Source organism: Pollicipes pollicipes, unplaced genomic scaffold, assembly GCF_011947565.3.
Source record: "Pollicipes pollicipes isolate AB1234 unplaced genomic scaffold, Ppol_2.1 Scaffold_2555;HRSCAF=2994_pilon_pilon_pilon, whole genome shotgun sequence".
Taxonomy (NCBI): domain Eukaryota; kingdom Metazoa; phylum Arthropoda; class Thecostraca; order Pollicipedomorpha; family Pollicipedidae; genus Pollicipes; species Pollicipes pollicipes.
Window position 1 is genome coordinate 14,705,810 of NW_023596136.1, and position 26,103 is coordinate 14,731,912.

The 26,103-nt window shown below is 55.9% G+C and overlaps 3 protein-coding genes across 3 annotated transcripts in view; 1 reads left to right on the forward strand and 2 right to left on the reverse strand.

Annotated features, from left to right (window-relative positions):
• LOC119098431 (apoptosis-stimulating of p53 protein 1) overlaps window positions 1-9,765 on the reverse strand; it is a 192,630-nt gene extending 182,865 nt beyond the window's left edge. The window contains exon 1 of the mRNA XM_037221350.1: window positions 9,575-9,765. The gene's annotated coding sequence lies outside the window, so the exon portion shown is untranslated. The remainder of the gene's footprint in view (window positions 1-9,574) is intronic.
• Window positions 1-20,703, forward strand: part of LOC119098440 (zinc finger protein 277) — a 33,391-nt gene extending 12,688 nt beyond the window's left edge. Inside the window, exons 2-3 of the mRNA XM_037221361.1 lie at window positions 2,810-3,004; window positions 19,337-20,703. Coding sequence (XP_037077256.1) covers window positions 2,810-3,004; window positions 19,337-20,543 — 1,402 coding nt within the window. The 3' untranslated portion in view covers window positions 20,544-20,703. The remainder of the gene's footprint in view (window positions 1-2,809; window positions 3,005-19,336) is intronic.
• Window positions 20,704-20,846: 143 nt separating this feature from the next.
• The window catches only part of LOC119103364 (kinesin-like protein CG14535), a 51,026-nt gene continuing 45,769 nt past the window's right edge, over window positions 20,847-26,103 (reverse strand). Inside the window, exons 16-19 of the mRNA XM_037226879.1 lie at window positions 25,830-26,074; window positions 24,384-25,442; window positions 23,934-24,058; window positions 20,847-23,616 (exon numbers count right to left, since the gene is read on the reverse strand). Coding sequence (XP_037082774.1) covers window positions 23,521-23,616; window positions 23,934-24,058; window positions 24,384-25,442; window positions 25,830-26,074 — 1,525 coding nt within the window. The 3' untranslated portion in view covers window positions 20,847-23,520. The remainder of the gene's footprint in view (window positions 23,617-23,933; window positions 24,059-24,383; window positions 25,443-25,829; window positions 26,075-26,103) is intronic.

Consider the following 26,103-nt stretch of genomic DNA (forward strand, 5'->3'; position numbering starts at 1 on the left):
CTGCAAGGCATTGGAACTAGCTGTGATAGAAACCTGAGTCGATCCCATATCGGAGGTTTAGCACCTGGACACATGTTTCTGTGAAAGGAGCATAACTCGGTACATCCGACTGGGCCCAGACATAATTTATATTTCTCCTGTGAAGGCTTATGATTGTTCGCTTTTAGCACTTGACAGCATAGATTCATTTATCACTAAAAATTCAATTATCTTTTGATTGTTATTTGTTTTGTGGCATACCTCCCAAGGCGTAAAGATAAATGTTATCTGTCGGATCCAGACTTAGAACATCACAATGGTAGCCCAAGTTCCTGATTGGCCACCTAGCCAGTCACGCAAGAGTGGCTCCACGAAGTTGCCGGAGAAAACGGCATACTTGACTCTTTGTTAAAACAGTTCGACTTCACGTATCCGGCTAGTCCGTATAATCTTTTTTAATTAGCTGATTTAATCGTGAAAAGTGTTCATGCGGGCAGCATCAGCTCTGGCGCCGCAAATTTTCAAGCCAGCTGAGCGGGCATCCCCGATGGTACCCCTTCCTCCGACGAGGCGTCATATCTAATCGAAAACGAAGGCGAAGCTTTGTCCCGGACGGATGTGTCATGACGTTCCATAACACGTCAAGATTCTCGATATTGGTCATCAGACTGGGGCAGAATTACATCACAGTTCGGACCGTTTGGACTGAAGTGTCAGCGTCCATGCAGCTTGGCGGAAACAGCGCTCCCAAAGCAAGAAGAACAAACAAATCATACTGACAAATTTTTAAAAAGAGCTCGGGTAAACGTCAAGGACCGCGCTAACGTCGGAGTTCAATGAGCCTTGGATAATGCCTATGCTCACCCTGACGCCTTTCCAAAGCCATCAGTGCATAGGGGCAAAACACTATTCTAGGCCAACGAGTTTCTACATTGTTACCAAACCTTCACGCACAGTGACAGGCATTAAGTTCAAAGAACTAGAAGGACTTGAGGTACCCCCTGGTATGCTGAAAGTTACACCCATGCCTACGTTTCTTGGATCCACAACAAATCCGGCTTTTGTGTTCTTCCTAGCGGCCCCGCATAACACGCGATAAAATCGTTAAGATAAAGTTACCACCTGACACATCCACAGGAACACACTGCAGAGACGCTAACCTTCCACGCGCCCGGGAGGCCGGGTGATGCCCTTCACTCGGGTGGAGGTCAATTTGGACCACCCCCACAGATCTCAGGAACTACGAGAGCTAGAGACACAAAATTCACAGTGTGTTGAACTGTACGTGAACTCACTTAGGCCAAGGTTTGAGGTCGCTTGGTCATAACCTTCGGGTCAAATACGGTCGAAAAAGGTCAAATTCTAGGTTGGTCACTAAAGGGTCCTTAGAACCTAGATAGCTATTCTGAGCAAAAAGTCACATATTCTTTTAAGGTCATTGACCTTGTTTGACCTTTTGAAGGTCATTATGACCGAAATCATAAAAGACTGCCATGAGTTTTGCGTTTGAATAAGCGATTAAGATTACGCTAGGCAGTCTGTTCCTGAAACCAAATGTTAACCTGGGTAATCTTAGGTCAGTGACCTATTCTGACCCTTAAGATATCCATGGGAGGCGTATAGTGCGGTTCCTGTTGTCAATAAATTCGAAATGGGCGCCAGAATATACCCCATACATCAACCCGTAGAGCAATAAAACAGGTTGGTTCTGACCCTGATCTGATCTTCACACCTGATCCTAGGTTAATGTTACTTGCTTATTTAATTATGTTGCCTAAGAAACCATCTCAGAGATGTATGGCTTCGTCTAGCAGTCCGTTGTTGGATCAGATTGAACGATTCCGTAGAAATTGTCTTCGTTGAAACCATGACCTGACGTTGGCCTGCCGTAGGTCAGCGACCTTTCAAGGTACATCTAAATTGTTGATATCAGACGATGTGCTATTCAAATGTCTACAGCTATGCAACATTTGGCGCGACTACACCGCGCCGTTCGGAAACCATTCGGGAAAAAACTTTGGGAGAGGTCAACTTCACCCCCAGCCCGGGCGCGTGTTAAGAACTGGGTTGCGAGGGACGCCCTGAAAGTTCCATGATTAAGTACGCATCGCGTACTTAAGTGCATCAAAACATCCCAATCTTCATCGAGCTGGATGCCGGATGGTTACAGGGGACCGGGCGGAGCATGATTTCTGGAAAGAACGATAGACCGTGTGCACCGCAGGTAATTTCAGCTGGTGATTTAAAATTGACAACGATCTCATTACAGCATACGGACCAAGTAAAACATAAAAAGCACGAACAGCTCAAACCAGCGTTTATTACCATGGCAAAAGTGATCATGACCTTACACTGGTCACGAACTTAGGCCAACGCAACCAGTGAGCGATCCCCAAATGGCAAACACTAGCCGTTGGCGGAGCACCGTCGGTGGTTCGCCCCCCATTCTATGTTGTTCTGGGCTCGCCTCCGACCAGGGATGGTTATTACTATCATTTCAGCAGCACATAAGGAAAAAACAGTCCGACCTCTTCAAATGGACAAACCCTCGCGATTGCGCTGCGTTCTTTGGAATCTATTGGGGTCCTTCCGGAGCCAACTCCGACCAGACCCGTCTCGTCACCAGTGCCTCGGTTCGTGTGCTGACAAGGGCGAAGATTCATGATCCGCTTGCTTACATCAAGTACGAAGCCGGCAGCCGTCCTCCTGACATCGCTCATACAGGCTTTTCAATAACGGCGTGATTAACGATAAAGTGAAAAGTGATGGCCCTTTGCGGAGGCCGCTCCTGCCGGCGCGCGTGCGCTGAGCCGGCATTCTCCAGCCGCAGCCTGCCCGACAGTCCGTGCGCTGAGCTGGCATTCTCCAGCCGCAGCCTGCCCGACATTCCGTGCACTGAGCTGGCATTCTCCAGCCGCAGCCTGCCCGACATTCCGTACACTGAGCTGGCATTCTCCAGCCGCAGCCTGCCCGACATGCCGTGCACTGAGCTGGCATTCTCCAGCCGCAGCCTGCCCGACATGCCGTGCGCTGAGCTGGCATTCTCCAGCCGCAGCCTGCCCGACATGCCGTCGCCCGCATATATCGTTTGCATGATAATGCAAGCTATGCTCACACAGCGACAGACGAGTCAAAGGACGACCAGAACGGCGCAGTTCTGTGCAAAACGCCGCCGTCTGCCGACAAAAGGCGCCGTGCGGCGGTGGGCCGAAGGAAAACAGACAGAGCCCGACGACAAAGCGTGGCGCCTCCTCCAGCCGAGAGGCGCGCCCGGGGGTCAGTCACGCAGCGGCCCGCGCCGGCCGATCGGCTAAACAAACAGCCACCGTTCCCAGGCGGAGGCGGCGGCGGCGCGCGCGTGGTCCCGGCGGCGCGCGGTCCCGGTCCCGGCGGCGCGCAGATCCGGTCCCGGCGGCGCGCGGTTCCGGTCCCGGCAGCGCGCAGGTCCGGTCCCGGCGGCGCGCAGGTCCGGTCCTGGCGGCGCGCAGTCCCGGTCCCGGCGGCGCGCAGTCCCCGTCTCGACGGCGCGGTCCCGGTCTCACCATCACGCGGTCCCGGCCTCACCATCACGCGGTCCCGGCCTCACCATCACGCGGTCCCGCTCTCGCGTGATCGATCACGGCAGGACGGCGCCGACCAATAATGAAATCCCCGGCAAACGATCATCTCGGGACGTTTCGTCGCCGCGCCGGGCCGCTTTTTAATTTGACAGTGTGAGACGGTCGGACGACCAAGGTCGGCATAAGACGCGTGGTCGGCGCTGGGCCCAGAACGCTGTGCTGACAAAGGGAATGCCATACAAAGTGGGGATGAATCGCGACCTTTAATGCCCGTAACCACTTATGTATGATAACAGCTAGTATTCAAAATGCCTGTTGTATCGCAACTAATAATGTATAATGGCTTCCGTTGTACCCTAACCCGTAATGTACCATAGCGCCCGAGGTTTGAAAATACCTACGGCGACGAAGTAAAATCAATCACAGCTGCCTGCAGACCAAGTTTTGTAATCGACACAGTTCAGATTAGACATACGAGCTAACTGAACGCAAAACACTGGGGTCAGTTAACCTTTGTCTAGTGGAAAACAACAAAAAGGCCCGACTGAACGCAAAAGAGAGCAAATGCAAACGCACCACAAAAACGCGACAAAGCACTCAAGTGGCTTAGGGAAGCTTAGCCGGTCATGGGGAGGCCTCTGAGACACGTGGCCTGAGGTCGTTGACGTGCGCTGCTATTCGTCAAGACGAAGCGTGTTGGCGGTTACATGACAGACGGGAGCTCACAATCACAGAGCGAGTCCGATGCTGGAGGGGGCGAGGAGGTCACGGAATCAGCAAGGTCATTGGAGATAATGCAACCGTTGTTTCACGTGGCTGGGCTCAAAGAATGAAGTTCACGTGTTGGTTTCACTGAAATGACGGCACCAGCGAGCAGAACAACATTCGCGCGGTGAACTCGTGCACAGAGAGCAGGCTCACAGACTTAAGACCCGTTTCTGGAGTGCTTACGGCTTCAACGCGACTCAACTATGTCGACATGAAGACTGAAATCATGGCCGACCATTGTGATCTACGGTAAATTGTAAGCCAGTAAACGATGATGTCTTCATCTCAACGACTGCATGCCCTTGTAGGCCGAATAAGAGATCCTTCAGATGCACATCAATGCGGCATGCAAGTGAAAAAATCGATAGTTTTTTAATCAGTTATTTCGATCGCGAGCTTGTTACTGGACATGCGTGCATGTGGCAGACAAAATTCCAGCGCCGTGTACCATTCTGCTCTGCACATCATCCCGACTGTAACATCTTGGGGTCGACTAGCCTGGAGCTCACATGCACCAGACCTGCACTCTCCCTCCCCCACAACTCGTCCTCATTGTGGCCGGGACCGGATGGCAGTAAGAGCCACAGGCCTGCTGCCACGCTGTCGTTCGGCGGCGGCCCAATGCAGAGTCTCATCACAGGCTTCCGCCCGTCTGAGGGCCGCAGCTGTCAGCCCAAGTCACTGACAGAGAGCCCAAGATGACCCTTGACCCGGATGACCCTTTCAAAAATGGCGTCCTCCTCAGCGACAATGAGGTCCGGCACTTCGGTGACATTTGTGTTCCGCTAAAACGTACGCGATCTCTTAAAACACCAAGTCATAACAAGGTGAACTGGGTCTTTGGAGGCAGCATTGATGATACAAGCCTAATCAGCAGTCGTTTATGACCTTGATTCAGGTTCGTACCTTTAGCTAGCTAAAATATAGTCCCGTATCTACAGCGGCACCTCGCCCACATCGAGACAGCCAGCCTACATGCCTCCACCTCCCCTTCTCTCCCAAGGCTGGGTCGGCACGCGCCGGCCCGGCTGAGCTCGGCTGGCCGGCGACGGCCGGAGCGGGGAAGTGGCCGCGTCCCCGTCGGGTCGCCGATCCCCCAACCCGCGCGGCTGACCCGGCTGAGCCAGGCTGGCCAGCGGCGGCCGGGGCGGGGAAGTGGCCGTGTCACCGTCGGGTCACCGATCCCCCAACTCGCGCGGCCGGGCCGTGACTCGCGCAACGCCCGGCTGATCGACCGCGGTGAAAGCCGACTGAGCGTCGGGCGTTCGGCATTTCACTCGGCTTACTCGCGGGGCGAGCTCGTAATGGTGGCGCGCGCCTGAATGCGGCGCGCGGGGATGACCCTGCCGCCGTTGGCGGGGCATGCTGCGGTCACGGGGACGCGACCCCGCATTCAGCCGGAGGGCTTGCCGGTCTACTGGCGCAGCCCATGGTGCCGCCGGGGTCGTGACCTACCGGGACGTTCGTCCGGAATAGATCGCCGAGAACGGCTGTGTCTGCGGTCGGTTACAATTGCGTAGCAAATGAGAAGGGCCTCGTAATGGTGCTAGGTGTTATTGTGCATCGGGTTTCGTAGCGAATTTCCGCCAGGGGAAGAATTAAGTTACAACTGTCACATCCGCCAACGTCTGACCTTATACAGCACAACAGTCAAGACGTCATGAGTCGTTTGCAGACGCGCTGATGCACTGTGTTTTCCAGATAAAGAGCACCAATCGCGAGTGAGTTATAGGGAAAACTTCCTCTTGCATTCGTTCCGAACAAGGCAGCGCCGACGGCGTGACCTTCGCAAAACTTCACGGTCTGCCTGGCGATTGCCCACGTCGGACCTGAGCGCGGCCATCCGCAGCTCCGCTCAGTTTTCTCGCCCGTCGCAGTAACGGCCATCTAGTGTCTAAGCAGGCGGCCCGCCAGCCCGCGCCACATGCGGTCCGTTTTTATGCCGTCCAATCATCATCAGACCCCGACCGGCCCGGCCGCGGCTTGCGGTTTGTTGTGACCCGTATTAACCTACTCCGGTTTCGCGGCGCGGCCGGCGACTCTCGCACCGCTCCGCGCCGTCACAAAGGCTTCGCGGAAGCCACACGTCCGTGGGGGACGGACGCGGCGCCGGACCCGGCCGACTGGCGGCACAATACTCGTCCTCGCCTCTCCGCCCCGCTCGCCGCCGGTCCCACGCCGCACAAATCTCCGGCAATCCCCTTTGTGAGGGGCTTCCTCGGCCGGTTTTCCGGTTTGCTCCGGCGGCGGATCCAGCGCGGACACGGGCGGTTTCACGGCGCTCGTCAGCTGACGGTTTCGGGTTCCGTCCCAGTCACGCACCACCGCAGCCGCGCCGCCGCCGAAAGCGACACGATACGTCGCGTTATCCGTCCAATCAGCCGTTGCACCAACAACAGTGCGCCGTCGCCACGGTAGTTTGCTGGCTCAGCGCGCACACTCCGTACTGGAGCCCACTCCGCGCCGTGCGAAGCAAGCGTCACCCCCTCCCCGCGCGAAAAAGGCTGAGGACCGATTGGCGACGGGCAAGAATCGACGCCCCCGCCGCCCGCGCCGCCCGGACGGCGCGAATCTGGCAGCGCGTGCAGCCAGATTCGCGCCGCGCCGGCAGAGGTCACGTGCAGGTCGAACCGGTCTGTGACGTCACGGGGCGGACCTAGCGACGGAGCGGCTTGTCTGGGGACGGTGACTTGCCGCACGAGAGTACGGCTCCGATCACCCGATAGGCGGCAGCGGGTGAGCGGCACAGCCCGCCACCAAGGCATGCCTGCTACCTGTGCCGGCCAAAAGGCCTAGTCCTCCCAGTGTGACAGGCCAGCCGCTGATGGCGCATCGCATCACACAAGAGCACGAATTCCCGGCGCATCGCACCGCACGAGAGCACAAATTCCCCGCGCATCGCACCGCACGAGAGCACAAATTCCCCGCGCATCGCACCGCGCGAGAGCACAATTTCACCAAGTGGAACCGGTAATGGCGGGTAGTTTGTAAACAGGGAGCTGCAAACTAACGGTGGATAACACTGAGACGGAACTTTCTTCGGGCCACACCAAGGTCATCTATTGTACAAATGGTATCAAGCCTCGACAAGGCCTGGCGAGTCGTGTCTGAGCTCGATGACATCGGGCGCGACCCCAGCACTTCCACTCAAGTCTTCGAGCGGCATCATTGAGCACCGTTTTACATATGTGTTTGGCTTCTATCAGATGCGAGCCTGAGCTGAAGGAAGGCCGGCACGTGTCAGCCCGCCCAAGTCAGCGTGCCACGCTTCCAAGTGAGAGTGATGGCTCGGCCGCATGCTGGTCCGGACAGCTGGGCGAAGACATACCCTGGCCGCTGAACATCGCGAGGTTGCCGGGGGACAAGACCTCTGCTGGCTTAAATCTATATGTCAGGTTTATGATTTATACCTGGTGGAACCATGTCCACGTCGTGACCGGCAGTGCATAGCAGCCGTCGAATCATGAATCTCGTCGCGTCTTGGTGTTACCGTCCTGGTGCAAGTGGTCGTCACAGTGGCATTTGACGGTCGCAGTGCTGTCTCGTTCCCAGCCTGCTCCCGGTCGTCCTCAGTGCGTAGGTGGTAAACGCACGCCGGGGCAATTCCCACCTGGTCACGCCGCCGGGCGTAATTGCAGATAATCACCGGCGGCACATGTAAATGACGAGCTCTTGGAATGTGGCCACCATGCAGTTAACTGCATCCTTCAGCTTGCCGTCCAATCGTGTTCTCCGCCGCCGCGCTAGAGTCGTCCAGCCGAGGAACGTCTTGTTCAAAGAAGTCGACCGCTCCCCCAGACGGTGGCCCGGCAACGCCGACGTGGTGCCGTTATAATGCTGTGATGAGGAGCGGAAGGCCGCCAGGGGAGCGCGAGCTAATGAGGAGCGCCACAGCTCGCCAGGACCCGGGCCGGGTCTACAAGGCGTGATGGGGCATGTCGTGCCTGTCGCACCAGACTGGGTAGCATGTGGCTGCGTGCGACAAACTTACGCTGGCGTTCGACTAAAACGCAAAGCCAGTTGTGCGATTCTGCGCACCACGTGTTTGAGCGGTATTGCGCAATCGATGAGAAATTCGGACGCGGCCTTCCTTTCCGTTTCGCTGCGTATATCAGGCAACAGTAGCGTGTTTCGTTAAAAGCCGCCCGCGGTAGATCTGGACGCAATATGCTACTGTATCGCTGCGCGCCCTGTTATTATTCACTCGCCCCATCAGATTCCTCCCACGGTATGGAAATTGGAGGACGTGTTCAGGGAGGGTGAGGGGGGCGAATATCGCATCAGCTGTGCACTGACTATCCATGCTGTACCATCGGCCGTGGGCGCTTTCTAGGCAGCTGCGATACTGTCAACAACTTCCGGCATCCATTTCATAGACTTGTTTTAGCCGCTTCGTCTCATTGATCACGATATGGGTAACTAGCCCTGTCCATGACGCATTCCGTCCGCCAACTTGATCGCAGCCATAGCACCGCCACAGGCGCAGGGAGCCGAACCAGCGACCAGCCGACGCCAACCAGCGGTTGACCAGCAATCTCCAGCCAGCGGTTTGGCGCCACCTCCGACAGACCTCGTGCCGGACAGGTGAGCCCTCCGCTGGTCAGTCGACAGATTCTCGCTGCCTTCCCTCCGCCTCCTTGTCATCAGCACCCTCCCTCACTCGTGGGGCGCGTTTTATCGCGATGCGCGCGATGCTGCGTCGTTCGTGTTTTCCTGGTAGTAATCGAAGCCATCGCCTCGTCGGATGACGGACCCGCTGCAAATCGGGCGACACCGGCGCTGGTGACATTTCAGCAATCGGTGGCGACACAGCACATCGAGTCCGCTCACATTCCCCCTCTACCTCCCGCCGCCACCTCCGTCTCCCGGCCGGCTAACCCCGTCTCCCGATCGTCTGCCTCCATCTCCCAATCTGCCACTTCCGTCTCCCGACCGGCTGCCTCCGTCTCCCGATCTGCCGCCTCCATTTCCCGACCGGCTAACTCCGTCCCTCGATCTGCTGCTTCGGTCTCCCGACCGGCCACCTCCGTCTCCCGATCTGCTACCTCCGTCTCCGGACCGGCCACCTCCGTCTCCGGACCGGCCACCTCCGTCTCCCGGCCGTCTACCTCCGTCTCCCGACCGGCTACCTCCGTCTCCCGATCTGCTACCTCCGTTTCCGGACCGGCCACCTCCGTCTCCCGACCGGCCACCTTCGTCTCCCGATCTGCTGCCTCCGTCTCCGGACCGGCCACCCCCGTCTCCCGGCCGGCTACCTCATCGCTCACCTGTTTTGGCCTCCTCTGCAACACCCGCAGGTCCCCGCGCTCTCGCGACACTGCGACACTCGGCGACACCCGGCGACACACGCGCGACACTAGCGTACCCCACTCGTCCGCTCTCGGCACTGCGCGGCACCGCGGGCGACGACCGGTACCGGGACAGGAGCGGGCGCAGACGGACGCGCGGCGGCAGCGGCCTCCCGGCGGTGCGGTCGGAGCTCGAGTGACGCCGGCGAGGCGGCGCGGCGGCGGCGGCGGCGGCGGCAGCGGCGGCGGCGGCTCGTGTGGCAGAGGCTCGCCGGCTCCCCAGCCGCCGGTCACGCCCGATCGAACGCGTTTTTCTCTGGTGGTGTTTGACAGGCTGTGCTTTTTACGGTACAACAGACTCAGAGGCGGAGCTGCCGGCCAGCGCTGCACGCTGCCCATGGACGCCCGACACATCGGACGGGACCCGAGGCCTAGCGGCGCCGCCCCCGGCAGAGCACGGCACGGGTGACCCCTGAGGTCACACGTCGGCCGTTCAGCTGCGCCTCCCGACCTCGCACCATGCGGCGGGTACGGGACCACCGTACAGCTGTGGTGCGCAAACCGATTTGGCTGGGGCGTTGATGTGGTTGGGTGCTGGCGGTGACCGGCGAGGGTTCAGCGAAATGCAGTGCAGTTACCCGGAATCTAGGCTATTGTGCAGATAAGTAAGTTCTACGGATACCGGGAGTCGGTGCAACATCAAGAATCACCGTTGTTCAGTAGACGCCCCGCCCTAGGGAATCGCTCAACCGCATTTTCGCTTCGCTGAAACTCTGGCAGCGACTCTAACGTCTTAAAAATGCTTCTGTGACGTAATTAAACGATAACATGCTGCAGATCGTATTTACTTCAAGGTAAAATTTAGGAATTGAGAGCAGTTTTTTGCAGAAGAAAAATACACCGCAAATTGCAAGTCTGCGTATCCCACCATCTTCGATGATGGAGTCAAGTTCTTCAAATGCAAAACAGTCCCGAGCTTTTTGTTCACGTTCGCGAACTGCCCAATTTAGTTGTCATCAGCTTAACCAGCAAAGATGCCGTACACGAATCTTCCTGAATCCGTACACAAACTCCCCGAATCTTCCCGCGAAGTGAAGTGGGTGGGGGGGGGGGGGGGGGGGGGCAGGACGCGACAGCAGCCGTGGGAGCTGTCAGCTTCATCATGTAGATGGTCCCAAACCACGCTTTTTCAGCCGGACACCTTTCGCTACCAAGATGATACCATTGATTTGGTTAGCGTATTGGCATGCTTACTGCTTATGCAAATTTTTGGGGCTATGCGTTCACTGATGCGGCATTCGTGTTTCTTGCCCACCTCGTTGCTCGAAACTTTTCTGGTTATTAGCCTGATCAAGGCCAAGTATGTAACACGATCGGCTTGGTAAGGCTTCGCAATTTTAACGGACGAAGTCGATGAATCTCGAAGTCGAAGTCGAGTCGAATGTCATTTGTCCGTCCCGGTGGCTCAGTTGGTTAGAGCGCCTGCCTTCCGATCCACCCACCCGTGGCTGGGTGGGTTCGAGTCGCTTTAGGGCGCTCGCTATTTGCCCTTGACAGGTATGGCCTGCGGCCGGTGGCAGCGGTCGCGCTAAAGGTCAGTTGACGTCAGAGGGCAGGACGGACCGTGCCGAGCATTGCGGCACGTTAAGCTTTCGCCACTAAATTCTGCCGTTGCCTGGGATTGCGCGATCGGATGGTGGGGGCCAGAGCTCACGCAACAAGCACTGCTTAGCGTGAGCGCTGATCCCAGAAATCCATCCATTCAAAAGGGTTCGGATCAAATTTATTTAAAAAAATCTAGAGTGAATTATGGTTTTGCGATAGATAACCTACTGCGGACCAAGTTTTGTGGAAACGCCAATAATGTTGATCGACCGCGGTCACAATAAACGGGGCCTCACGTTCGCTTTCTATTCATTTCCCGACCTCTCCGCCTCTCGGTTGAGACCACCGCGTCTTTATACACTCGAGGTCGACCCAGGAAAACATGACTAGGCCGCCGCTCGGCCGATTGCTACGCACCTGCTCGTCGGGCAGTTTTGAGGTCCGTTGGTGAGTTGTGGCTGGTACGCTCACCTACGCTGGACAGCTGGCGTCACGCTGTCCTCCGCTATGGTTGCTGCGATTTGACACCGATCCAACGAAAAACACCGCATTGGTCATGTCCATGTTAGCGCCCGTCAGCGCGTGGAAGCCCAACACGCCCGCCCGTAATCCGACCAGCACGATTGCCCGTTTTGTTCTTCTTCAGTGTCTGTCAGTGTCGTGACATTGCAACGCCTGGACATCGAGCTCTTGAGCCGGTTTGGGCGCCAGTACCGAAATTTTATCGCGTCTCTAGTCACAGCTATGAAATCTTTATGACTGGCTGGAGTAATTCGCGAGCGGAGGCCACGCGTTAGATCTCCGTGTGTGTGTGTGTGCGCGTGCGCACGTGTGTTTGGTGCGACTCTCTCTCTCTCTCTCTCTCTCTCTCTCTCTCTCTCTCTCTCTCTCTCTCTCTCTCTCTCTCTCTCTCTCACTCTCCGCACAATAATTGCGAAAGTCACCAAAAGTTGAAAATAATGTTATGGCTCAAGTGAGATTCACTCGGTCTGCCGGCTCGCTCGATCACCGATTACGGTATGCGTTTCATTCCGAGGTATTTTGGGCGAGCCTGCTCATTTTTCGACGCCTGTACAGAACCGCAACGCAAGGTTTTCAGCCCCGACGCCCAATTTTCAGTTTTAATGTTGGGCTGTGATATTTCGTTATCCTGCGGGAGACGGGAAAACCTTACCCCAGATGTCTCGGGAACCGCTGTTCTAATTATGACCGGACAAAAACAATTCCACTAGCTTAAATCATCTTCATTTCTAAACCGTTCAAAACAAAAGTGAAATGGCGTCAGAGAAAAATTCAAAGTTTGGAGCATTTTTGACAAAATGCAAATAAATTTGTTAATAATGCACCAGTGCCCTTCCCCAAACATTCGGTACTTAAGAGCACCTCTGCCAGTACACTTGTATGCGGCCAGTGTGCGTATGATGCATATGTCTGGGTATACAAAACAATTTCTGGTCTTCATTTGATCTCAGTCCCAAGTCCAACACAGACGGGACGTAGAAAATTGTGTTTGTACCTTACTCACACAGCAGACTGCGCACAAAAAAGCCGCTGCGCGGCTGACGTCTTTAAAATTTTGGCACCACAAATATCTATGCCACATTAATTCCATGAAAGTCACGTATTTCGTTGCGTTGCGACGAACGTCACAGAAGCAACAAGCAAAACATCTCTGTGGTGATTGGCAGAATCTGCTGGATCAACCTGGAGGAACTACTCCTCCCTGTACCTTCAGAATACCTGTTACATCAGATACCTATCCTCTAACCGCCTTCATTCGAGACGCCTGCTGCCGGAAAACCTCCAGGCGGAAGACCTGCCCCGGATGTTTTCGCTCCGAAGACCTACACTTCGAAGACTCAAGACCTGCTGCTGGAATGCCTAAATACGTTCGAAAAACCTACACGCGAAAGGCGTACCCTTTGTAAGGCCTACTCCCGAAATACCTACGCTCGGAAGACCTACCCCTCATCAGGCATAATGCACGGAAGACCTACTGCCGGCTATCCCCGTCCAGAAGGCCAACGCGTGGACCTGAATACCCACTGCCGATTTCTGTAGAGTGCATCAGAGCAGAAAAGCAGAAAGGGGTAGCAAGGGGGTAAAAGGGGTAAAAGGGGTATGGCATAGCGGATGACCAGAGCAGTAGAGGCTCTTGCGCTGGGCTGAAAGCCGGCCTGGTGATCTGGCGACTTTGAAGCCCTACATGGTGCGTGTAAGGATCGTACTACATTCCCTTAACTCGCCTGAGACCATCTCCCAGACCAATAGGCATCGATTTCGCACTGACATCGCATCGGCAGTCGGAGCGAGGACGAATACTTCAGACCCGTTCACAAACAAATAGCAGTTCGTCATCCGCGTGCGGTGTAGGTATTCGAGAACTAAGTCTTCAAAGGCCCCGTTCGACCTGCCATCAGCACGATTCTCAACTGGAATGCGTGACGTCACACACTCTGACGAAGCGTTCGATGTGTGGGTTGAAGGGAAAGTTTTTAAACTAACTTTCTCTTCTTCCTTGACCTTTTACTTCAGACCACACACTAACCCTAGCTTACCGTTGACACACTACGAACAAAATGGTGTTTGGATCTGTAGCTTCTGCTACGGTATTGCTATCATCTTTCCCATCCGTATGTTGGGTGCCTTTTTTCATTTCCAATTCATATAAGTTTCTTCCCTCTCATTTTCAGTGTTTGCTTATAACGCTATTTATTTGCTGGGCAACGCAACCACACACCACACCAATCACTGCCACTCACCTTTGCATGGCTACTCTTGACATTCAATTCCCTCCTTATCTATCTCAAGCCGTATTTCCTCCAAAATTAGAGGCAAGTGCCCCCAAACAAAAAGAGATCAAGGGAAACGTGGAAAGCTCCTTAGCGATCAGGTTGACCCGGCAAATGGGCAAATAAGGCCAGGACAATGAACAGCGTAATGCCACTAGACATAGTAACGAGTCCCAAAATTTCCCCAAGCCATAGCTTCTCAACCAGCGAAGAATAAAGTTCGTCTGCTTATGAGCTCAGCACTTTTGCTAGCAATTGTTCTTGGTCGTCTGCAGGCCCAAAGGCGTTCAGTTTTGTTGTGTTTTTGTTGTTAGAAAACTGCGTCCGTTCAGTCGGTTATGGGCCCCTTCGGAGCTTTAAGCTCCCCTCGGCTTGATCCATAGCAGCATGGTTCCGTGCCTCCAGCCACCCTCTGCACCCGCCACGGGCCCGAGCAGCTTAATGGATGGGGTCCGTCAAGAACACAGAGCCATCCATTCACATAAGAAATACAACACAATGTGTAGGGCTTCGAACGATCGAGTGTGCTGAGTCCAATCGAGTCCGATCGAGTTCGAACGATCGAGCAGGTTGACATATAGGGACCCCGTCAAGAGCGTAGGGCTCTCTTCTCAAATGGAAAGCACCCAAAACCCAATGTAGAGGGCCCCCGAATGATCGAGTGTTTCAGCGTAGGTTAACATATATGGTTCCCGTCAAGAGCGTAGGGCTCTCCATTTAAATAGGAAGTACCCAAGACCCAATGTAGCGTGCCCCGAATGATCGAGTGTGTCCGAGGAGATCTTCAGATGACCTCGACAACCAAGACCCAAATATACAGGGCACCCGAACGATCTAGCGTGGCCGAGGAGGCAAACAGATAGGTTCCCAACAAGTGCGTAGGACCTTCCACTCAGATGGGAAGTACCCAGGACAGAATGTGGAGGGCCCCGAATAATTTAGTGTGCTCGGGTAAGTTAACAGATGGGCCCCCGACAAGGGCAAATGGTCTTCCTTTCAAATATGAAATACCCACGACATGATGTAGAGGGCCCTGTATAATCGAGTGCGCCGGAGCAGGTTAACAGATAGGGCCCCCGAAAAGAGCGGAAGGCACTCCATTAGAAAAGTAAGCATCCAAAATCAGACCTAGAGGTCCCCCGCGATCGAATGGACCCGAGCATCTTATCAGATGGGGCCTCGACAGGAGCTAAAGGCCCTCCATTCAAATAAGAAGTATCTAAAACGCCATGCAGAAGGCCCCGAAAGATGGAGTGTACCCGAACAGGTTCTCAGATGACCCCTGCACGGGCAGAGGGCCCTAAACTCAAACACCGAGAACCGATGTGCAGACTCCCGAACAATCCAGTGTGGCCGAGGAAGCAAACAGAGAGGGCCCTCGACAAGCGCGTAGGGCCCCCATCCAAATAAGACGTGCCCAAGACCCAGTGAAAAGGGCTCCGAACGGCCGAATGTGCCCGGGCAGGTTATCAGATAGGCCCCCCACAAGAGCGTAAGTCCCCCTTCATTCAAATAAAAAGTACCCAAGATCCAGTGAGGGTGTCTCCGAACGACCGAGTGTGCCGAAGCAGGCTATCAAATGGGCCCCCGACAAAAGCATAGGACCCTAAGCAAGTGACAGAGAATTGGAAGCCTCCTAGACGAATGTAGAAGCCCCTGAGCACACAGCGAGTGTGTGAATAGGTTAACCGAGACCCACGTAAAGGGCCCCTGAGCAACCGAGAACACTCCGGCAGGTTAAGATATGGGGCTCCGGCTGCAGTCCACAGAGCCTTTCTGGTGAATGGAAATAATCCGTGGAAGGGCTCTTGATTGACAAGAGAGCCCTGACACGCTAGCAGGAAGGGCCCAGCAACAGCGCAGGGCCCTCCGAGCAAATGCGCAGGAAGGGCCCAGCAACAGCGCAGGGCCCTCCGAGCAAATGCAAAGAAAAAAGGACAACGTGGAAGGCTTGTTAACGATCAGAATGACCCTGCACGTGGGCATATAGGCCCCGCAGGAACAGTATAGAACCCCTAGACAGTGTAATGGGGCTTAGTATTCCCAATTCACAACTTTTGTAATCATTGAATATTTTTTTACTCCCCGTGGGCCCTTGACTCTCCTTTGCAGCTATTCTTGGTCGCCTGGAAATCCAGAGATGTTTAATTTTGTTGCCCTTTAACAAAAACTACCTGTTCTACCGGCTATGGGCCCCTTGGAGCCAATGGGTCCCTTTGGGGCCCAAGGGGGGCCATGACCCCGTGCCCCCCCCCCCCCGCCCTTCTCTGGATCCATCCCTTTTGTCCTCTGAGTCTTGGTAGCGCGTCAGGAGTTTTTTTTTTAGAGTATAAGCATTTGGGAGGAGGTCTTTCGGAAGCAGGTCTAAAACCGAGCAGGCTTTGCGGGATTGGTTCTTCCAGTTTCGACCCGTGCCGAAATCTTGTGCGCTATGATACCAAGTTTTGTCTTTCATTTCATCCCTTCCTTTCCTTTCTCCTATATGGCAGCTATGGTTATGTTCAGGAACGGCGCTTTTGATTCGTTCAGCCGTGCGTAGAAAGCCCGGCTGAAAGTCACACGCATTTAGTGCATCCTTGTCCAGAGTTCTCCAGTGTGTGGGGGGCTGGGACCGCGATTCAGCTATTAATAGGTAAAAACAAATTACTGGTAGGTCCAGCTGTCCCACATAAGATAGCCAGCATCAGCCGTCCCCCACCTGAAGTGTTACGTTTTGGATGGCGCCCAGGTAGAGTCCAGTGGAGGAACTAGGCCACACACCCAGTTGTCTGTGCTGGTCCTCCAAACTTGCATTCGTGATGGTGTCGTGTTTTGTCCCTCAACTTTCTCTGTAATTCGGCTGGGGTAACCTGTAATGGTCAGGTTTGAATGTGTTGGGTGTGGCCACAGGTTCCAATGCCAATGAATGGAGCAACTGTTGTTCATTGGTTATCATGCTTTACTCCTGGCATGATATGGTGGATGTGGTTTCCTTGAAGAAAATGACTAAAGCATTAGTAAATATGTGCAGCAAAGAGAAAAATGGTTATGCCTTTGCTTATTAAATCACATCTATATGATAAAGCCTAGGGCGTTTTTTCTCACATAGATTGTTGAGTACATTGGTGGGGAGCATCTTGCATATATACATGGCAGTAGCAAATGGCCCTATTCCTCAGAAAAGAGCCAGGAAAATGTTTAGTTTGTGTGGAAATGTGTGATTAGTGTGATCTGTGAAAAAAACACCACATATTGTTTTTCCAGGTATGACTTGAGCATGGTGGTGAGCATGGGCAATGGTGTGAATTAGTCCCCATGCTTTCTTTGTTATGATACCTTGTTTATGCAGAGATCAGTACACAAACAGGGTTAACTCTCAAAATGTTTCTGAGATTTGAAAACTGGCAGTGAAAGGGGGATAAGTTATGTATGAAGTAGCTTGCTGACTGCCCTTGGCTTTAAATTTCTGCTGGATTTGTATTTGTATTGCAGTCATTTTCTGCATTTAATATTGATATGTGGCACCAAAATCTGTTCTTGGCTAAGGTTGTGTCATAGCATTAAAGTATGGCATGAACAAAATTGAACAACTGGATTAAGTAGACAAAATTATATTTGTTACATGAAAGATGTTTGCTCATCTGTGGAAAAACAAAAAAGATAGACCTAAGTTTAATAAATTATAAACAGAGTTCTTGCAATGTCTTGGTAAGAACTGCAATCCACATGTTTTGAGGTGATGATATATTTTTCTGTGAAAGACTAAACCTGTGAAAGGGGTTTAGTCCACTATTAAGTTGAGGGGCTCCAGCCCCCACCCCTGTGCTTGAGAAGAAGGTGGGCCAAATCTGGGGAGAAACTTATTTTTAGCCTATTTTGGGGTAGTTTGCATCATTTCTGACTGTGCAGCCCCTTGCCCAACCCATTTTGTGATACTGTGCTCCTGACCTTTGGTGTTCTTAAATTTTTGCATCAATATCCCTTGTGTTCCACAACTATCCCTGCATTTTTTGTTTTGATCATGAAATCATGCTAAAATCAAGCCATAAGTCCTCACACATCTTATCATTAGTTATTTAGCTCCTGGTGGATGGGTCACATCCTTTAAAAATGAGGTGCAATTTCTGTTGAATGATGTGTCAGCTTGACTATTCACTGCTCATAACATACTTAAGGGTTTAAGTTTAGGTTAAAATTCCAAATGACCAAAGCAAAACCTTGACAGACCTGCTTTGTTCATTTGCAATGTGTGATGAATTGTATGATCTGAGAACCACATGCTGGCCTTCAGAATCATCTTCATTCTGTTATTTGCTTGGATAGGTTGTATTGAGTACTTGTGTATTCAGTGGAGCAGGAGTCACATCAGTCTGTTTAACATCAGCTCTGATAGCTCAGTTTATCTGAGTGGCTGTGTGCAGACTCACCCACCAGCAGCTGGGCAGGTGCAAGCCCACTTAGGCTTTCACTATTTTTACTTACTGGGATGGCCTGTGACTGGGGGCAACAGCCGCACTCAATGTCAAGTGACGTAATGAGGTGTGATAGATTTTGCAGGGCTTTGCAGTATGTCAAACTTTTGCTGCCAGATTCTGCCATTGAACAGGGGTGGTGTCAGGGCTCGCTTAGCAACCACTGCCGAGCATCGGCGCTGAGCTCGGAAACCCTTACAGTCAAAGGGTTCTGACTTAATCTGAGATCTCTGCAAAGGAAAATGTGGCATGATTAACAAGCAAAATCACATTTATCAGTTGACACCTGAACCTGCGTGGGTGTAAATATTGTGAAACATCTTGCAGCACAACATAAAATCTGTTGGCGAAGGGTGTTCCCAAAGTACCTTAAACTTTCACTGGAGACCTAAAATATGATTGAGTAAAAGCCGATGTGATGTGGTGAATGCAGCAGAATGGAAAGGCCATCACTAGCTACATCCACATTTGCCTGAATGCCTATCTGGGCTGAGGAGCAGGCATGGTTATGGTACTCCATTTGGCCCATATATACTTTGACATTCAAAATAGTTCGTGGTGCGTCGTCCGTGCATGTCGTGTTGTCTGTTTTCACCGCATCGTGTGTAAAATGTGTTCAAATCACGGCGAATTCTCTTCAGTTGTCAATGGTGAGCAGCTCCTCAGCACCACCAATGCCCAGCTGTGCAGTTCAGCCGTCGTTGCGCTAACAAGCGCTCCACAGGGGCAATGCCGGGTAGGGTGCGCGCAACTTAACCCCATCTCCAATCGGCAGGCCGGCCGGGCTGCGCGCCTGCCGCTATGGCCTCCGACCGGCTGGTGGACCAGCGGTTCGACGGCGACGGCGGCGTGGCGTCGCTCTCGTTCCCGTCGGCGCCGCGCGAGCCGGCCGCGCCGGCGGCCGTGCCATGCCTGTGCTGCACGGCCGAGTTCACACCGCCGCTCGGCCGCGACGAGCTGGCGCGCCACCTGCTGGCCGAGCACCGGCTGGTAGTGGCCGATCTGGCGCTGGTGGCCGAGCTGGACGAGTACTGCGCGTACTGGGCGCCACGGCTGACCGCCGGCGGCCTGCGCGAGTACTGTTTCACCGTGCTGACCAACACGGGCCCGCGCGACGCCGAGCCATCCGAGGAGTACTTCCTGCTCTCGCCCAAGCTGGAGGAGGACCGGCTGCTGCGCGAGCGGCTGCAGCGGTGCCAGCTGGAGCGCGTGCTGGCGCGCCAGGCGGAGGAGCGCGCCATGGTTGACTTCCGGCGCGGCTGTCTCTTCTGTCGGCAGCAGTACGTCGGGCGACTAGCAGGGTTCTTCGACCACATGGCCAAGGACCACAACTTCAGCGTGGGCAGGCCGGATAACATCGTATTCGGCCCCGAGTTCGTGGACTTGATCGAGGCGAAACTGGAGCGGTTGCGCTGTCTCTTCTGCGACGGCGCGTTCAAGGACCGCGCCACGCTCAAAGAGCACATGCGCAAGAAGCAGCACAAGGCTATCAACCCGGCCAACAAGGAGTTTGATAGGTTCTACGTCATCAACTACCTGGAGTTCGGCAAGAGCTGGGTCGAGTTGCAGGAGGAGCGCGACGAGGAGCCGCCGACCGGGTTCGACGAGCGCCGCTCGGACGAGGACTGGTCCGACTGGGAGGAGCCGCCGGCCAACGGCGCCGTCTGCCTCTTCTGCGACTTTTCCACCACGGACGTGGACGCGCTACCGGCGCACATGGCGGCCGAGCATGCGTTTGACTTCTGCGAGCTGAAGACGCGCCTGCGGCTCTCCTTCTACCAGCAGGTGAAGCTGGTGAACTTCATCCGTCGCCAGGTGGTGGAGCGCACCTGCATGTTCTGCCAGGAGAGCTTCGCCTCGCGCCAACTCCTGCTCGCGCACATGAGAGAGGCCGGCCACTTTGCCTTACCGGAGCCGGCCGTGTGGGACCAACCGCAGTACTTCTTCCCGACATACGAGAACGACTCGCTGCTGTGCCAGCTGGAAGAGGCGGACGGCGCGGCCGACCAGGTGCCCGTGTTCGCCGAGGACCCGGTGGACGTGGCCGACTCGATCCTGGCCGACAGCGCGGTGCGCGGCGAACTGGGCGGGCCGGCGTGACCGGGCCCGGGTCACGGCTGCAGTCGCCGACCGGCCGCCCCGACGCGACGTGTGACCGACCTCCGCACAGCTCCCCACCCTTCCCGCGCGACTCCCCACCCTCCCTGCCCTCCCCGCGCGGCTCCCGCCCTCTCCGTGCGGCTCCCTACCCTCCCCGCACGGCTTCCCGCCCTCCCCGTGCGGCTCCCCACCTTCCCTACCCTCCCCGCGCGGCTCTCGACCCTTCCCGCGCAGCTCCCCGCCGTCCCCGCCCTCCCCGCGCGGCTCCCTACCCTCCCCATGCGATTCCCCGCCGTCCCCACGCTCCCCGCACGGTTTCCCGCCCTCCCCGCCCTTCTTGTGCCGGTCTACCCACAGCGACCGGCTGGCCGGCGGGACGGGTCGGCAGCTGTGGTGCGGTGTGCTGCTCCCCCAGTGTGCGGCTCCGGCATGTTGCGGCGGTTGCGGCGCGGACACTGGGTGCGGCGGAGCTGCGCACTCCGATTGGCCTCGGCGGGGGGCGTGCCACGGAACGGCAGTCGGAACGGCAGCCGCGCACGCCGGCTGGCCTCGGCGGAGGGCGTGCCACGGAACGGCAGTCGGAACGGCAGCCGCGCACGCCGACTGGCCTCGGCGCAGGGCGTGTCACGGAACGGCAGTCATCGCCTGGCCAGGCGCCCAGCCCGCGTGAGCCTGAGGACCACAGAAGTGTTGCATACCCGGCGGCGGTGGCCTGGAGAAAGGTCATATGCGCGCCAGGGGTCAGTCACGCTCTACGTACGTCACGTGTTGAACGTTAGATCTGACGTGCATAACGTACCTCTAAGAATTGTGCCGGTGCGTGACTGTAACGTAGGAACGCCTGGCTTCTGTGATGCGTAGTGGAGTGAGGTGCGTTTGCCGCGTGCTGCTGGTGCGACCCTGAGACCTCGCCAGGCTCGAGACGATCCCGCTGTGGGGCCCCGGTCCGGCCATGCTGTGGTTAAAGACAATGATTGGGGCTTTATTTCTCACTCTGCCAGAGCCATGTGGAGACGGGCTCTACTCTGCGGCTGTAACGTTGGAAGACTGGATGTGCATTCTTTCGTCGGATGTGCGAGAGGGCACCTTTGGTTTTGCCGTTGGATATGCCTTCGTCCCAGTCAGGCGCTCGAAAACCGAATGCGCCAAAAAACGCGATGCCTGGTACGAACGTGCGTTGTATCATTGGAACTTTTTGAGCTGTAGCTATTGTAGGTATGCTCGTAACAGTTGCAACTTTCAAGCTCAAGTCGATGCCAACGAGCCCGTCTTTTGCCAATTTTGGTGGTCGTATTTGTTTTGTGAGAAGCACCATCGTGGAATATGCATGCATGGTTCCACACCGCAGTGTTCGGGACGCTTGCTGGGAGATGTTGCGAAGCATCTGCTCGAAATCAAACACGACTAGCTGTCGGCCATGATCGTCCGTTACTTTGCCTCTGCGACTAACCAGCCTTGGCTCCCGGCGCCGGACTAATGCATCCCGGGGACTTTCAACGACATCCCGGACAACTAAGCTGGGTGGCAGATGCACCGAAACATCTGCTGGACCCCTGCCGACACTTCCAATACGGATACGGATACCGGTACGGATGCCTTCACTGCGTCAATGTGACAAAATTCACTTAACGCCATCAAACAGTCCACTTTGTGGCCATATGCCAACCGCCGTCCATAAGCCACACAACCACCCCGCGGACCCCTCCCCCTCGGCCAAGTGACTCATCCTCGGTCGAGTGGCCCGCTATTGCATCAACCAGCCGCCAGTTGGATTATGGGCACCTACTAGGATCGCCGCCGTGCAAACCCAGACATTTGGCAACCAGATAACTGCCATATCCGTTCTTCCACCATATCTATTCCGCGGGGACCTTAGCTGCACATCATCTGCAATGTGAGCCCATACGTCCTTCAAAAAGTTGCCCTCAGCGCAACACCAACCGACTGCTGCATCACACTGTCCCGGGATTGCAAGGTGATCTTGCTCTCTGTGGTTGGCTTAGGCTCAACGGCTCCACCCATCTCACGATGACGTACTTTCTTCTCATTTTAATATTGACATGATGTCATGTAATTTCCGTAACATGTGACAATGACTCGTTTCTGTTTGGAGCTAGTACCTAAAGCGAACCGGTTGTTATCATGCATGCTCAATGACTCGAAGGCACAAAGCTCCTGTTGAGTCTTATAGTTCTGAGACTCCTGGAGCAGCTTGAGCATGTCCAAAGTTTGACACCGATAGATAGACATTATAAGTCGCATTGCCTTCAGGTTCTGCAATGCCCTTGTCACCTCAGGGTCGTTTTGCCGAGTCGATTCCAAACACGAGGGAAACCGCGGTGATTGGCGGGTAATAAGCATTATTTATTCGATCCAGGTTATGTACAAAATAGAAAATTATAAATACTACATCATCATGTCGGTACATACACGCGTCCAGAAGCCCGTCGGTTGTCGTGCTCAGCCGATGCTGCACCGCATGCCTGGCTTCAAAATCAATTCAAACAAAATGAACCAACCGAAGACTACACGACTGCGAACGCACCAAGGACATCCCGAATAAACAAAAGCCATCGTTGCATTATCGATGACTAATAAAGAGATCACTGCCGAAGCTTAACACTGTACAAATCTGCGCCAGCCATTCGTAAAATAGACGGTCCAGCAGCCACAGCAGCCGCGGCTTCGAGAAGCGGCCGCGCTTCGCCTGCCGGCAGTCACCGCTGCGTACCTGATCCACAGCAGCCGCGGCTTCGCGAAGCGGCCGCGCTCCGCCTGCCGGCAGTCACCGCTGCGTACCTGATGCGGAGCGCCTGCCGCGCGTCGTCCGGCCCATCTGAGCCCGCCCGGCCCGCCACAGTCCTCTCCGCTGAGCCAAGCACAGCGCCGGACACCAAGCGACTAGAGGAAGCCGTGACCGCCGCGCTCGCCTGGCCCGGTCTCGGGTCGCGGCAGCGGCGTCCCTCGGGTCACGTGATCAGGGCGGCGGCCCGTTGGGCGGAAGCTTGGGCTTCCGGTGCCACAGCCGGGAGAAGACTGGAATGCCGGGGGCCCAGGTCTTCTTGGCAGCCGCCTGCGCGTACGGAGCCCCCGTTAGACGCCGCAGAGCAACAACATCCGATATATGAAGGGGTCTGTTCTGAAAACCCTCAAGTGTACAAAAACCTAATTTTGACACAAACACCATATCTTTAAACGTCTGCAAAGGCGGGCAAAACAGCACGCACAACGCCTCAGGCACTCACCACACGCAAAGTCCGTCAATAACTCTCAAATCCCGACACTAACGCCGCAAGAAGTACCCAGCGCGTACTGAGGGTTCGATGCTGCCCACCGCCAGTGCGACATCACACTGCACCCAGTCCGTCAGCTGAGCGCGAGCGCACCGACCTTGGCGGTGATCTCGGCCCGCAGGCTGTCGTGACCGTGCTGGCGCTCGCCGGGGCGAGAGTGGCGTGACAGCGAGTGCCGGCCGTCGGAGCCCGGCCGCGTGCCGGCCTTGTGCGCCGGCGACCCTGCCCGGCGGAGAGGGGGCGGGGGGGGGGGGGGGGAGAGTCAGCTGCGGCGGCTGAGGTCTCAGACTACACGGCAGCAGAGGCCATCACGGCAACCGGCACCGTCGCTCGCGAGTATACACAGCCAGCTACGGTACGAAGCCGTATTCAGGGTTGGCTCACCAGCGCCACAATGCCGTCATCGCACATACCATAGGTGACCACTGGGCCGCAGTGTCGCCACGTGCAAACGCGTCAGTGCGCAGCAGCAGCAAAACGCTAAACCGCAGCTATCTAGTCTAGGCAGCTGCCAGCCAGTGTCTATAGTAATGGGTGATCAACTCACCGGCCTGGACCTGGCCGTTCTTCTTGTTGAGGCGCGGCTCCTCCTCCGACTCCTGGCTCGACTCGAGGCTGGAGCACTCACTGGGCGGCAGTACGCTCTCGTAGCCGGAGCTTTCGGCCGCCTTCCGCTTCTTCTGGGACTTGCGCAGGCCGATGCCTGAGTCGTTGCCGCTGTCGTAGCCACTGGAGACGTTCGGCAGGAAGGCCGGCAGCGTCGTGTCGCAAGTGAAGTTATACTTCTCCCTCTTGATGCTGCGCGCCCAGTCGGGCTGCTCTTCGACGCAGCGCAGAGCCTTCTCGGCCCGCGCCGTCCGCGGCTGCACCAGCGAGGCGGACCGATCGAGGCGCGGCTTGGCCACATCGGCACCCGACGAGGCCGAGTCGCTGCGCGGCTTGCGCTCCTTCGATTTGCTCTTCCTCTCCTCGGTCGCCTTCTTCTCCGCCTTCTTGTCCTTTTTGAGGCCGCGCTCTGGGTAGCGCGGCGAGCAGATGGAGCCCGTCACCTCGGCGCTCACGTACCGGCCCTTGGCCAGCTTGGAGGGGCTGCGCGACACGCTCCGGCCCTTGCCGAACAGACGGCCCAGCTTGCTGCCCTTGGTCTTGACCGGGGAGAGCTGCTCGGCGCGCGAGCGCGGTCGACCCGCCACCTGCCTCTCGTCAAGCTCCTGCGGCACGGTTTCCGGCGGTGGGGCCGGGTCGACGCGGCCAGCCACCATCACCACCGCCTCCGTCAGGCCCTTCAGCTGGCGGGCGGCGCCACTCGACGTGTCCTCGTCCGAGCCCGAGGCGCCGTTGCCCGGGAGGCGCTCGTCAAGGTGCGCCGGTGGCGCCACCACTGGCGGCTGCGGCGGCGGCGGCAGGGACAGCTCCTCGTCCAGCACCAAGCTGGCGTGCTTGGAGAGGTTGGGGTTGGAGGCACCGTCCGGGTGGCGCAGCGACGAGAGGTTGGAGAAGGTCGGCAGGTACGGCGTGATGTCGCTCTGGATCTCGAAGTCGTCTCCCAGCTGGTCCAGCTCCTCGTTCTGTTTGCGCCGGCAGTTATCACAGATGTACTCTTCGGCTGCAGAGATTGGGCTGGGTCAGTCGTCGCGGGGATGACTAACAGGGAGGAGGAACAAGTACAACGAGCGGTAAAACTGGATATGTTCCATGGTGCGATATGTACCCGCATTATGTTTACTGGTGTTTGATACAAGTCCATGTCCGGGGCATCCAAATGCAACATGACGCGAATCAGTTTCTGAGCACTATTCGAATAAATCATAGACTTGCATCGCATCTAAGACTTCGTCTGGAGAAAAACTCATAAAAACCCAGTTTCAGACACGACCATGCAACAACGCCGACTGAGCACACAACAAACCTGATAACTGAGGGTTCATACACGCAGGACCAACGAGTCCGGCGCGACGCCATCGCCACCGAACCACCGCGCACCCGCGCCCACCTTCACTCTCCAGGTCCGGCAACAGCGCCAGCCAGTCCTTGATGCTCTTGACGTAGTTGCCGTGTCGCAGCGAGTCGGTTTTCTTGAGCGTCTTACAGTGCTGGCAGGCCACCGGCCTCACCGGCTCGCTGCACACGCTGTTGGTCTCGCTCCGGTCGCCACCGAACAACAGCTCAGAGATGAGCGGGGTCGGCTGCGGCGGCGGCGGCGGCTGCGACGCCAGGTCGCGGTAGAAGTCGTGCAGCCTGCGCGCGCGGGCCGGGTCAGGGCGGCG